Source organism: Scleropages formosus, chromosome 4 (genome assembly GCF_900964775.1).
Source record: "Scleropages formosus chromosome 4, fSclFor1.1, whole genome shotgun sequence".
In the NCBI taxonomy this organism is placed as follows: Eukaryota; Metazoa; Chordata; class Actinopteri; order Osteoglossiformes; family Osteoglossidae; genus Scleropages; species Scleropages formosus.
This window is the reverse complement of record NC_041809.1, coordinates 14502537-14517407: the sequence shown is the minus strand read 5'-3', so window position 1 is coordinate 14517407 and position 14871 is coordinate 14502537. Positions and strand designations below refer to the sequence as shown.

Here is a 14871-nt window from a genome sequence, read left to right as displayed (position 1 = left end):
TAATCATGACCAAAACACTCAGCTTCATACTACAAGTAGAAGGTACCTGATGAATTTCTACGGGGAACCAGACAGTATCTCTAACAAAACTCACACACTAGGCTGCTCCTGGCAATTTCCTAAAACAAGTTGCCATTGACACTGGGCTCTTCATTTGCACCCTCACATGCAAAGGGAGCCTCACTATGTTTCACCTTTTCTTCTCTCCTCTCACCCCTGGTCAAGTTGGCGCCTTGTAAATTGTTCAACACATTCAGTACAGGACAGGATGGGATAATAATACTTGCAGGGAAATACACAATGAGAAATTCCCCAGGGTGAAGCAAATGCAGATAAATGAAGCCTTTAGTATATGGTTAATGCATTTGTGCAATGTACATTACTCCATTACTCCCCCCACATCCACCCTGCCCCCCAAGGCTGTTAAGGACTGAAGACTCCAAAGCTCTTCAGTGCAATTCTTATTATCATAATTCTTATTTAGTTGTTTGTATCAAGTGTTTTGTGCTACTGTTCTTCTGAGGGTTGCCATGTGGAATTTCATTGTATTGTACAGTGACAAAGTATCTTATCAAATCTATGTACAGTATGTAATATAAATGTAATAAAATGTTCCATTTTCATGAAGACAACGTAAAGCTAGACAACTCGGTCAGAAGGGAATATCTGCACAACACAAAAGGGGATGGGCAAAAGATTTTACCTTTATTATGCAACTGTGTCAAAACATTTGGGGGGTGCGGTGGTGCAGTGGGTTGGACCGGGTCCTGCTCTCGGGTGGGTCTGGGATTCGAGTCCCGCTTGGGGTGCCTTGCGACGGACTGGCGTCCCGTCCTGGGTGTGTCCCCTCCCCCTCCGGCCTTACGCCCTGTGTTGCCGGGTAGGCTCCGGTTCCCCGCAACCCCGTCTGGGACAAGCGGTTCTGACAATGTGTGTGTGTGTGTGTGTGTGTGTGTCAAAACATTGACAAAGCAGTCCCCAAATAGCCCCAGACTCTGTCAAAAATTAAACTGCTGTGATAGGAATCTGCTCCAAAAAGTTGTAAAGGGGAAGGAAGCTGGGAGAAAGGACCTCAGCTACTCAGGTTACAGACTCTACTGAGCATCTTGTTGTGGCACTACTGGTTCAGGAGTGCAGGCCTTCAAAACCAGGAGGAAAATAGTAAAATGAAATGTGCTTCAGAAATTTCAAATAAGACAGGGAAGGGAGACAAAAATAAGAAAGCTAAAAGCTACAGTACTGTGCCAAAAGGTAAACACAATCAAACACAAGCACCAAGTGGAGAAACAGGTGATATAGCACTGTTGCAAGTTCAAAAACTATAAATGCTCTATCCTGGATGTGTATTTAAAAAAATGCTACAAGAGAATGAGTCATATAAAGAAAGCACATTTATAGCACAGCCTTCAAAGCATAAATATGAACTTTATTTCATTATTACAATATTACAAAAAAGTAGTACAACTCCCACCCGTCTTGTCTGCTGAACAGCCACACTGTGACAAAAGAAAGGCATTAAGGATTTTCTTCCTTTTGTTGCAAGAGCAAAAGGAAAGAAATTAAAATTGATTTAAATAACAAGCAAATCAAGCAATATAAATAGTCACAAATTACCAAAAAACTGAAGCCTTGAAAAGACCTTTGTTACAGCCCAGTACTAACACGTAGCTATAAAATATAATTACAATAAAATATTAGTCCATTTATGATTTTGTCCTTTTATGAAAGTCTAAGAATCACTTTTCTATTCAACTATAGCTCCAGTAAAAAAAAAAAAAAAAAAAAAAAAGTACGGTTTGTCTGTATTGTCATTGTAATCCCCACTGTTATTTTAGTTCCCTGTTTGTACCATGCTTCTTTTAAAGGAGAAGTTCAAGGACCACACTACTTAAGGCTTATTTAAAGGGCTGGCCAAGAGGGAGGCAAACACTTGGTGGATGTCCACAGAACCACCCACCCACCCACACTACCCAAACCCACACTAACTGGCCACATTCACGCAGTCATTACACTTTAAGATACAGTAGTACAGTAGTTAAGCCAGTGTACAATAGAAATAAACAATGCATTTGCAGAATTGGATATTTAAAAAACCCAAACTTGGAAGTGATCAGTGTCACCATGTTCAGAGTCCTTTCACACACAGTACACCATTTCCACTATCAGTAGTAGTTTAGTCCAAGTCAATTCTGTTGACATAGGAAAACAAAATGAACATTTCCATTTGGTTCAGATAGACCAGATTTTTCCCCCCACAAACTTCTACAAATGTTCCAGTATGTTTACTTTCCCAACATTTAATCCCTAAAAAACAACCAACTAATCTCCTATTACTATTTTTTGAGAAAGTTTTCATTCAAAAAGAAAACTAAGCAAATGCCAGTATTTTAAAGCAATCACTTTCTGCAGGTTTCAGTTAAAAGATGTACAATGTCCACTGGTATATCATCATTGTAACGAGTTAAGACCTTTATATTCATACATATCACTAAAAAGTACTTTAGTGATACAATGAACCTGCATACAGGACTGAATTTGGTCTATTTCAAATGGGGGGAAAAAACCAGCCAAAATTAACCTCTTTGTAAACAAGCCCCAAAATGTGTCATTCCTTTATCTGTAGTGTCCAATAAATAACATATAACAAGGAAAAAGTTCATGAAAGCTTCTGTATGAGTAATTTTCAAAGACCGTGTCAAATACCAGTGTTACATTGGCTAGATGAAGACATTCTTTGACTATTCCGGCACAATCTCCAATTTCTCACAGAAACAAAAAGACAAAATACACACAAGAATAGAGTGACAAGATAGGAAGAACTTAGGAATGGCAAATCTGAAATGCAAATTTGTGCAAGAGCACACATTATTTAGGATCACTTGCAAGGTCAACAAATTCCTAAAATAAACCCCACCACCCCCCAAAACACTACTTTGTTAAATATATTTCAGCGGTCATTTAATTTATTAATTTATTTCTTTTAATTTAAGACTAAAAGATCAATAACAGCATAGAAGGCTGTAGCTTATCTGTACCCTGGATGCTGAATGTGACTGTTTCTACTGTCGCTTGGCTCTGGGGCCCGGCCGACTGGAGGCCTCTGCATCTTGCTCATCATGGCCAGATTCTGATCTCGGAAACAGGGCGGCTGGAAGTCACCGCCCAAGTAATCCCCTGTTTGCATCAGATTAGTCTGGCTGGACGAACTGGCTCCAGCCCTGTAATGTGTCCCTGGGGCGCAGTCTATGGAGGACCCTGCAGGGCCCCCATGGAAGGGCATAGCCAGGTCCTGAGAGCCTGAGCTGTCACTGTTGGGAGTGGGCAGGATGCTGTTCCACACAGGCTGAAAGTAGTGCCCATTGGTATAGACCACAGTGCCTGGCATTCCATTGACTGGAGGTGAAGGGGTGGGTTTGTCCACTGGAGGCTTGATGCTATATGGCTGGCCCATGCACATTTCCTGTGGGTAGTTCATGGCCTTGCAAGGGTAGCCAGGCCCCATGGGGCCCTCGCGTGAAGGCAGCTTGCCAGGGTTACTGCTTTCTGCAGCGTGCTGCAGCTGTGCCAATTGATGCTGGTTCCATGTGCGGAGCTGCTGCTGCTGCTGCTGTTTGACGTCCCCATACACGGCCATCCGGTTTGCAGTGGCCATGCTGGGAGGCACGATGGCTGCCAGAGAAGCGGGAGTGGAGGTTTTGTCAGCAGAGTTGAGGATGCATGGGGGCAGTGTGCCGGGCCCCAGGTTATGCAGGGATGCTCGAGAGCTGGCATTAATAAGCAGGCTGCGGCTGATAGGGCTGGGGTTGGCAATCTGCCCCTCGCACACAGAGGTAGTGCTGATGCTGGCCCTGGCTTGGCAGAACTGGTTGATCTGGTGCACGATGCTGCTCAGGTCGGCTGGCCGGTTTTGGTGCAGGCTGGCTGCCATGGAGAGTGGAATGGTTGAGGTAGACACGGTCACGTTGGGCGGGGCATCGGCATCTAGCATTTTCCTGTTCCCCAGCATACCTGGGGGTGCTGCCTGCTGTTGCTGCTGCAGCAGGAGGTTTGTGGGGACATGGCCCAGGGTGGGTGGATGGGGGAGAGTCTGTGGCCTGGGTAGGCCCGGGGGGTGCTGTAGGCTGCCTGGTTGCACTATGCCAGATGGGTGCCGCAGGCCCTGGGCCGAAGGCTGCTGTTGTGCCTGCAAAGTCTGTGTGTGGGGTAAACTGGGCTGGGGTAAGGCCTGAGGTCGTGAAAGACTCTGTGGTTGGGGGACAGTCTGGGGGAGATTTAAAGTGCTTTCCGCAATATAGGGCCTGGCAGGGTGGCTCATGACCTCGGGGAGAAGGCGTGCACGGCTGCCGTCAAAGTCCTTAACAATCCCTTTGACGGGAACCTTGACAATAGCGAGGAGGCCTGCCTTGGCCTGGCACGGGTAAGGACTGTAGCGCTGGCAAGAGGTGTCTAGCCCGTTCACCGTACGGCGGACGTGATTCCTTTGAGGAACCTTGACACTGCTGGGGAAGATCTTTATAGTCAGTGGGTTGTTGGCAACTTTCTCAGCATATGCATCCAATTGTGCTGGGGTTGGATACTGTGCTGATCTCATCTTCTGTATAGTTTCCCCTGGGAGAGAGAGCAATAGAGGAAAAGGGGATAGATTAACAACCAGATCAGACAGCTACAAGCAGTGTCATGTTGTGGGCTATGTCAGTGCAACAACGAGGGCACACAGAGAACAGCTACCAGAAACTAGGTTCATGTCAGAGTCTAAAATCCCAGCACTTTGAAAACACTGCACAACTAGTACCTTTCCCTGAAAAACTTCAATTAGAACAGATTCATTCCTAAATGAAACATATGCTTGTCTGTAATCCGTCTGTAACTGAATGGAATTAAAGTATAACATCTGAAAATAAGTTAAAAGCAAACTCTGAAGGTTGTCGTTAATCGGAAAAAAGTCTGGCCTGCAAAGTGTTCACTGAAAATGCTTGCAATGACATTTCCAGCCACTGTGTGGCACTTGCAGACATTCAGTTCACTGGTGCCAAGTGTCCATGCAATGTTTAACAACACCCAGGTATCAAGGAGGGAGAAGGAGAGAGCATGGCTCCAGTATGCCACTGTGGACTCCAGAGACATAGCTTTCCATCAGTAGAAACAGAAAACGGGTAAGGGCAGGAGAAAAGGTCCCAAACTAATCTATTTTAGCAGGAGTATGCCTTAGGCAGCAGCCCTCGTGTAGGATAATGAAAGCAGAATGGAAGTGCTCCCAGGTGCCATGTCAATTTACACCTGTTTCTGCCAGCATCCTGCTCTCCGTGGACTTGTTTAGGGATGGCTGTCACTAACGGCAGAGGCTCCACCACAGAAACCTGTGGTCATGGGGGGGGCAAACATCTTACTGAAAGTCATACAATTAAATTAAAAAAGGGAATCACTAGCCTCCTCTGCACAACTATCTTCTCAGCTCCAAAGGATATGAGATACATACATAGAGAGGAACTTGCCACGTACCAGTCGATCGTAAGGGTTAACGTCTCATGGTGGACTTCTGAACCAAGAGCATGTGGAACACACACACACACACACACACACACAAAAGGATCACAATATTCTCCTCTTCCTGCACAAACCCTCTGAGTCCAATGAACTGACAACACCTCAAGGTGAGTTGATGCATGGGTGGGAGCAGTCTATTTAATAGCTCAAAAGAAACGGATCTAACACGTAAAAGTCTGAATGAGCTGACATTTCTTGCGACCTTGGTTTCCAGGGGGAGTACTTTAAATAAAACATAGCCCCAAAAGTGCTAGGAAGCTTTGTCACCCCACGTGTTCCCAGTGCACTTTCAATCCTTCCAGTGAAACTTAAAAGACTTCTAAGACTATTTGCCTAGGACTCAGTGTGAGAAGTGCGGTCAATCCAACCGGTTGCTGGGGGAAATGGCTTATCAGCTTCTATCAGCTGTTTCTCTGTTCAGATCCACAAGGAATTAAAGCAAAGTGGCACTCTGCTATTGTAGGTAACAGACAGGTGGAAATAGACACTCCTTTAGCAGGCAGCTTTGCCAGGGTCCCACATGGGCATAGAGCTTCCATCTGACTAAGCCAAATTTGGCTTAGCACCCCCCCCCCCCCCCCCCCACACACACACACACACACACACACACACAAGAGAAGCATGTGAGGCACTGTCCCTCTCAGCTGGAGTCTTGGGGCATTGAGTTTATGTCCACCATTCACTTAAAGGCAAGATGTTTGCGTTTGGCACTTCGCTTGGCTACTGAGATGTGCAGGGGTGAATGGCCGTTGTGCTTCCCTACACAATGTTTGTATGGGCAAAGCCTCAGATTCTTTTCAGTTTAGCGGGCTTCGAAGGAAGAACAGCAGGAGCTTCTCTCTGGAGAGCTGGCAGCTCTATTTCACATTCCCCATGAAGATGCTGCACAACATGCAAACACAACAAGGCTCCATTGAGCAGCTGCAGGCATGCACAATACTGGACCTTCTAACTGGAGTTACTTTTGCCCTATTTAAAACCATAAAACAACATCCAGAATGTAAAGAAAAGTTACCCAAGGATTTGAAGCTGAAAATACGGAAGTGCTGGATTAGTGCCTGATACATGCATTTCCCAGAGCAGTGCGACCTCAGCTGACAAATATCAACTGTTGAAACGGTCTGGAAAGTCTCACTCTCTTGGCCATTAATGGCCCTCCTTGTGTGCCACAGGGCTCACTAGAAAGGACAGACCTTTCGGGACACTCAGCAGTGACTGTCCCACTCCCCACACCGATATGTCCCATTTCCTTTAAAAAAAATGAAAAAAGCCCAGTTCTCTGGTTTATGATCATTTACACGCAAATCAAGCATGAAGCGTGAAGAGTGGACCTAAGGGACCTCTCCAAAGCACTAGCAGCACCATGTCTGAGCGGCTTACCGAAAGAACAGTACACGAATGGCCAATCACCTGCACCCAAGGCTTGTTTCCACGCAACACACATTTGCGCCTGAAACAAAATGTCGGCAGCTTATGCTGGTGGGCACCTGTCACTTGGCCTTGCTCCACCCACACATCTGACACGTGCAAGTTCATTGCAATTAATTTAATGAAAACACTAGTGTTACCTGTTTGCCAGGCCTTAAAAAGTCTATTTCTTGAGGAAATCTAGACTGAGCTGCATACTTGTCAATTACTCTATCTCGTATAGTACACATTTTAATGAGCCTACAATGGGAGGAAAGCCCAAGGTCATTGCTGTGGGCACACAGTACTGAGCTAGGATTCTTCAACAGGAAGCAGCCACTGCAAGATTCAAAGTATGAGATCTAATGCTACCGATACAAGGTATCGCAATCCATTTTTGGTAAGTTCTTGTACAACTGTGGTCATAGTAATACAGAGGTAACCACATCAACTGTAATTCAGTGAGGGCAGGATGCAAGCAAAGATTAATTTCTTTGTATCACTAACAGAACTACTGTTTTTCCCCCACTCACTACCTCAAACTCATGAGCCACTCCCCTACCCAAAAAACACCCTAACCCCACAAGTCTCCAGGGGGTGCCTGTCAAATTAACTCCGTTACTGTGATAAATCACACCCCAGAGAAGCAATTCATTCTGTGGCATGTTTTGATAGCCAAGAGACAGATGGGAAATAGATCACCACGGTCCTGAGATGCAGAGCCATGATTCCAAGGTGGACAGCTCAAAGCATTCTGAAGACCTGAGACACACTGTCCAGAAGAGGTCCCTGGCTTTCAGATGTGGAGGAGGAAAAACATCCACTATATACTTATATTACATGCTGGTAGGTTTCATTGTGCACTTAGAATGTTTTGTGATTAATTTTTTTTTTTTACAGCTGTCTTGAAAACATTTCAGCCTGAGGAGAAAGTAAAAAAAAAAAAAGTCTTAGGAAATACATTGCTCGTTCAGTCATGGAAAGCAGAGGGATTGTGCTTCACCTGAAGCATCTGGCAGACATCTCAACAGGGACCTCTCTCAGAAGCCACACCAGGTGTGGGGGTGTTCTTAGACATGAGACGAGTCTGGCAGGTGACATGGGAATGCATCTGGGATTAATCCCGCTCCACTGGGACACCCAGAGACATCGCTGACAGTGGAGAAAATTTTTTTGTTTTTACAAAAGTCCACACGTGCAGTCACTCGGAATGAGGTAGAGAATAGGATGTCCCACTGGATGCCAACAGATAAGAAAGGGACTGTCAGCAATACTAGGAAATCACTGTCACACACATGCCTGGCACACAAGAACACAAGATTATCCACAAAAATGTATTCTTAAAACAATCCAGTGTTTAAAAGGAGGTGAGAAAGTGTGTTTCCTGTGTGTAGCAGAAGATGCAGCAACCAAGCATGGCTGCTGTGTGCTTTTCACCGACAACCTACATACCCCAGAGAGGCTCCAGAGAGGTGTGGAAAGCCCATGAGCACAAGCCCATGCTGTCATGGCTGACGACATTTAAACAGAAAAGTTTCCTCAGTACAATCCCCCAGGGACACACTGATTATAGCCTTGATGAGTCTTTTAAGAGAGACATTTAAGAAGTAAGAGGAAACAGAAAATGTACATCAAAGCTTGTTCTTAAGATCCAGCCAAGAAGAGACCTCTTTGGCAAAACGCCAAACTTTACTTGGGCGATGGGACAGGAGAGATAACAGGCATCTGCAATCTTTGGGGTGGCTAGCACCTTTCATGTTTCAAATGGAGAAAATCTGACTGTTCACCAACACAAGTTGAAAGATGACACACAGCCGAGGCCAGGCAAGACAAGATTTGCTCAGGTGATAATATCTTGCATATACCCCATTGTGTCCCTAAGGTGACTTCATCGCGTCCTTGTAAGAAAATGTACATTATTGAGTGCTGAGAGGACCCTGAGGGGAAATGGGCTGCTGTGCTCCAGGTACAGGCTCTCCCTGGCCTGCGATTTACAGTGTGCCCATACTGCATCAGGGTGCCACAGTACATTATGAGAGTTCAAAACTCTCCATTTGGCACTGCTGTGCCAGTGGCTCTGGTGACTATGTGCCACTTAGGAGTTTCTCCAGTCAAAGGATTTTAGTAGCAAAGTGTCTTAGTGTGTGGCTAGGAGTATGTGGTATAGAGGACGCACTTACATTTCTGAAGTCCAGTGTTCATCTGCGTGTAGGAGAGAAGCTGAAGGCAGAATTCACCTGGTCCTGGCAGACAGGCCAGCATTTCACACAGGCACTAGTGCAGCATGAGAAATCCACTTGTCGTCACACTGCAGAAAGACAAGACATACAGTAGAGAGGGGTGAGCCTTCACACTGTCCTAAAAATATGGACAGGACACATTGCAAAGAAGTGCAGCGTTGAGCTGAAATGACTGAAACAGACTGGAGTTTACCGTAGTCTCTTTGGAATTCCCTCCACTGCAAATAATACATTTGCAAGGCACTGTAAATTCAGACTCCACACATTTAACTGGATAACAAAATACTTTATCCTTTCCACATGAGACTAATTGAAAACACTATTAAAATGAATTTTAAATCACAACTTTTAAACAATATAGTTCATTTAAAATTGTAGACCCTTTCATTGAGAAAACTTTTATTCCATCATCAAGAAATGGAGGAAGCATAAGACATTGCGTAGCTCAGGCCACCACTCCAAACTGAGCACCAGGCAAGAAGGAAACTGGTAAGATATGCCACTCTGAGGATAACAACTTCGAAAGATTTGCAGTCAGCGCAACAGGAGAGAATTCAGTTAACCAACCATTTCCAGAACACTGGATAAAAGCAGCCTGTATGGCAGGGCTGGCATGAAGGAAGCTATTGCTTTTTTTTTTTTTTTTTTAGTTTGCATCAAAGCACCTGAGGAATCTGACAAAAAGTGGCAAAAGTACTATGCTCAGATAAAAGACAAGTGGAACTTTTTGGACTTCATTCAAAGCGTTACGTCTGGCACAGACCCAACATAGCACATCACCCAGGTAACACCACCCCTGCAGTAAACTGGTGTGTGCACCAAATATTGAGTTACGGGGGTTTGAATACTTATTCAATTTTCAATTTGTTTTTATAGAGTGCTCTTCTCACGCGGTGACAGCACTTGAACAAAGGCATAAGGGGTTCAAATGCCAGTGGCTGCCTACCCCTCCTGGGCATTCTAGATTAAACAAGACTTCTAAATCAGTTTGCAACTAATAATAGCATTGTTCCTGTATGATAACTTGACTTCCCAGTTCAACAAGGTATGTCTTATCCATCATGGCAGTTGGTTATCAACTTTAGTCAGCATGGGGTGCTTATGTTACAGCCAGCTGCCCCCCTCAGGTCTTATTGCAAGGAAACTGCTGAACAAGAAGAAATTCTTTATAACTATCAACAATTGTTTCTAATTATAATTTATAACAAAAAATTAGACAATTTAATACATTTTAATAGAGAAGTGGAAAAACAGCCAAGTGCACTAACATTTCTTAGTGATATGCCCGAGTGAACATGTGGGTCTTTAGTCTAGATTTAATGACCGAGACAGATGGGGCATTTCTGACAGTAAGTGGTAGACTATTCCACAGTTTAGGTGCACTATAGCTAAAGGCACACCCTCTTACTGAGGCCTTATTGATCACAGATACTTAAATGTAACCCGCATCCAACGAACGAAGATATTGTCTTGGAATGTAAGAATCAATCTCACAAAGGTAAGCCGGAGCAATGCCATGCACTGCCTTATAGGTCAGAAGTAGGATTTTAAAATGAACTAAGTGTAACTGGGAACCAATGCAGCGATTTCAGTACCAGCGTTATAGTCGTATTTCCTAGTTCTAGTGACAATTATTGCAGCACCATTTCGTACCAACTCTAGCCTGGATACAGTCTGGTACTAACCACCCGATAACGCATTATAATAGTCTAACCTACTTGAAACAAAAGCATGAACCAGTTTCTCGGCACCTTGCCTACGTAAGAATCGACTTCATTTAGCTACGTTTTTCAGGTCCTTGACACAATCTACGCTTGAAGCTTATACCAGTTGTGACAAAGACTGATGTGATTGTGTGAAGACTTTTGATATTACCATCAACTACGAGTACCTCTGTTTTAGTGGCATTTGGAGATTAAAAAAAATGTACTCATGCATAGTATTGGTAAAACAATTAGCTAAAGACACCACATGTGATGGGTCATCAGGCTTAAACAAAACATAACTGTGTCATTGGCATATGAGTGGACACTTACATTATGTTTATGAATATCCATGGTAACATATCGAGTGAGGACCTAACACAGAGCCCTGAGGCATTCCATATTGAACTGTATGCACCAGTGGTGCAGTCATCAGATTTCAAAACAAATTGTTTATGGTTAGCTAAATACAAGTCAGACTAGTTCATAACACTACTACTTAGTCCAACCAGGTTTTCAAGTCCACTGAGATTTTGGTCTTACTATTAGATGGCACCAGCAGATATAATCAAAGGTTAATAAGTAATGATTGGAAATAGTCTCACTTAAATGAATAATATTTACATTATGAACATGTACACCATATGTTATGACAACATCGAGCGTATGTTTATAGGAATGAGTAGGACCACTAACAACTTTAAGTAAAATCAACAGAATCTGAGAGACATAAAACTATTAGCGAGAGTACCCAATGACACATCTATATGAATATTGAAATCACCCAAATAATTTTGTCATAATGACAATCCGTCATAAAGTTACTAAATTCCTCAAAAAGAGTTTAGCATTATTATGAATAAAAATAAACAATTATCCAGTAAAATGTGTCATTTTGTCAAGGGTCAATACTTTTGCAAGCCACTGTACATATATCATATATTAGTCATGTTAGGTAGTTTCTTGGTTCAATTTTTAATCAAGTGACAACATAATTCATGCATTCAAGTTGTTCTGAAAGGAAGAGTGAATGCACCACTAAAGGAAGGACAGTTAGTAACAGAAACATCACTGGGCCAAGTGTCAGAGTCTTGCACTGGGGGAGAGAGACGATAAACATTAAAAGGCTCTGCCGATTTGACAAAAATGCAGAATTCCATACAAGCTTTCACAGGTCAAAGCATTAAAGAAAAGAGTGTACTAATTGCCATCCATTTCCTTCACCCCACCACATCCTGGATCGGATTAAAATCTGCCTGTAGTTTCAAGAGCCCCCTGCAGCACATGGTCCAATGCGAAAACTAAAAAGACAAGAAGACAGAAAAACGGCTCAAATGAGAGGCAATTACTGCAAAATAACCTTGGCACAGCAGCGTATCTCTGGTGACCAGTTAAAATCAGACCTGTTCAGCGGCACTGTACACATGAACTTGCTTAAAAATCTCAAAAGGTCAGACTGACAGCTCATTTAATCCTCCCAGCGAGGAAAACAGGTGTTAATGAAGCCACAGGTTACATAAATACCTCAGTGCTCTGCACCTGTGGGGACTGACAGAAGAATGGGGGATTCAGGGTTGCTACAAGCAGGTATACAGATTTTCCTTCCCTTCCTATCTGCTGTGGCACTCAGTACTGCCTCTCACAGACTTTCTATAAGGGGCCACACAGCACAAAACTGTGGCCTTCAAACTGATTGCTCTTCAGCAGAGTTTCCTAGGGCTGGGAATTCAGCCCCAGCAACTGAACAGAGAGCAATGTGACAGGGAGCTCTGGAAAAAGGTGTCCCTGGGTGTAGTCCTGAGGTGGGGTAGCCCACGGCGATCAGAGCACCACCCCTGCGTGGACTATGAATGTCAGGGACAGTAAAGGTTAGGCTATGCTAATGTCTGCCAGAGACACTGTGCCAGTTTGCTTCCATGGAAAGGTTAATAAACATGTGGACAAGAAAAAAAAGAAGGGGGAAAGGAGACATCCAGTAAAGTGACAAGGTAGGAACTTTCAGAAAAGCTGAAAGGAAAGCTGTCACACCTGAGAAACCAAAAGAGAATGCCGTAATGAGTTTCACAGTCCCATCAGTCTCCACTGTCTGAGATATGGAAGTATGTCACTAGCAAAGCAAGAATCTCACAGCAGTTCCTTCTGTTACAATCACACTATGGAGCTCTAGAAAACCATGCATGAGAGTGTCAGAAGTGTGCAGTGCAAATTCACTGGCAGGCTTGTTGGAATGGGCCATGTTTCTGGGACAGGGGCTCACATCCCAGTGGTCCAAATCAATAGACACTTCTGAGGTGGACAATGTCTTCACCTTTGAAGTCAGTGCTGACACTTAGCCTCACTAGAGTAGTAGGAAAGTATGGCATTCACCATTTGAAACAGTCTGGCCTTTGACCCTAGTGACTCAACTGTATGGTGGGTGCTTTCTGGAAAGCTCTATGGGGTGCTGGTAGGGTACCTGAAATGGCTTCTGGGATGATTGCCAAATAGAAGTACAAGCTAGGGTCCATCAACAGTGTTTAAAACAATAATATACAACAGACAGGCAAAATCCACTGTCAAATTACAACTGGCACAAAATCCAACCCTTATTTCCCTATTCCTGTATCTTATCACAAGCACTCTCATCTGGGAGGGTGGAGGACTGACAGGAAGGCAAAAACAGTGGTAAAAAGCAATTACGATAACAATTGAGATTACTAAAGCTTGTTTTAAAAAGAGCTCCCTCCAATTAAGGCTAGAGCCACACACGAACGCTGTGCAACTGCATGTTGTTAAAAATTAATTACAATAAATCTCCATTTCATAAACATTAAAATAGGGGAATACTGTTATTCAATTCAATGTTTGCCCTGAGGTTGTAGGCACATAATAGCTCAAAGAAATCTTATTTGAGAAATTCAATGTGCACAAATTCTCAGTGGAACACAAAATAGCCATGGTACAAAATTGCTTTCTGTTGACTAGCATCGGCTTTCTTTTTCAACAAAAAAGGGGGTAGAAAAACAGTCCCATTCAGCAGCCAAATAAGGCAATTCTCTCACAATTGTGAACTCCACACACATCTCACAAATACAACTTCATCCATCCATTCCAACAATTCATCCATCCATTCTGCCCTCATTACACCATAAACTCATACAAAAAAGTGAGTGAGATTTGTTGTAGCACTCAGATACTGAAGCAGAGAAAGCACACAGCCATATAGCTGTCACTGTTCAAATTTCACCGAACAAAGATCGTGATGACTTCAGCAGATCTGAAATAAGGGCTTTAGTCATGACAGCTTACCATAGGAACCCTCATCTATCAGGAATGTTATTTTTAGACAAAGGAGCTGGAGTGTGTGCAAAGATATGGAGACATACGGGGGCCTTTCCAAACACACAGTACGAAAGGAGTCTGAAATAATGCTATCAAAATGAGGAAACTGCTGTGTCCTAGGGAAACGGGAAAACCTCACTTTGGAGGGGGTGGTGATGGGGAGTTAATATGTAAAAAAAAAAAATAAACCTGAACCAATATTCAACATGGACAGGAACAGCTAATGAGTTGAGTTAGCAACACTAATTAAAGGTGAAGCAAAAAACAAAACAAAAAAAAAAAAACAGGTATTCTAAGGCACGTTGTCGCAGCGCGTTGGACCAGATCCTGCTCTCCGGTGGGTCTGGGGTTCGAGTCCTGCTTGGGGTGCCTTGCGACAGACTGGTGTCCCGTCCTGGGTGTGTCCCCTCTCCCTCCAGCCTTATGCCCTGTGTTGCCGGGGTAGGCTCCGGTTTGCCGCGACCCCGTTTGGGACAAGCGGCTTCAGACGATGTGTGTGTGTGAGCTATTCTAAAATAGCATGGATGCCTTTCTGTGCAAATGTCAGAGACAACATGCTGACGCTCTCAAAACAGTGAGCGAGGGTGGGGTGGGGCCTTTCATAAACTCTGAGCCTTTTGCTCTTTTCATCCAGTTCTCATATTAAAGGCACTTCT

General features: G+C 43.8%; 1 protein-coding gene across 5 annotated transcripts in view; it reads right to left on the bottom strand.

Moving 5' to 3' along the window:
* Positions 1-1472: 1472 nt before the first annotated feature.
* The window catches only part of fam222ba (family with sequence similarity 222 member Ba), a 37253-nt gene continuing 23854 nt past the window's right edge, over positions 1473-14871 (bottom strand). For 3 of the 5 annotated variants that reach the window (XM_029251219.1, XM_018755471.2, XM_029251220.1), the window contains 2 exons: positions 9132-9259; positions 1473-4608 (listed from right to left, as the gene is read on the bottom strand). In XM_029251219.1, coding sequence (XP_029107052.1) covers positions 3026-4608; positions 9132-9213 — 1665 coding nt within the window. In that variant the 5' untranslated portion in view covers positions 9214-9259 and the 3' untranslated portion in view covers positions 1473-3025. Of the gene's footprint in view, positions 4609-9131; positions 9260-14871 lie in introns of those variants that run through there. The other 2 variants (XM_018755473.2, XM_018755474.2) reach the window with 2 other exon arrangements.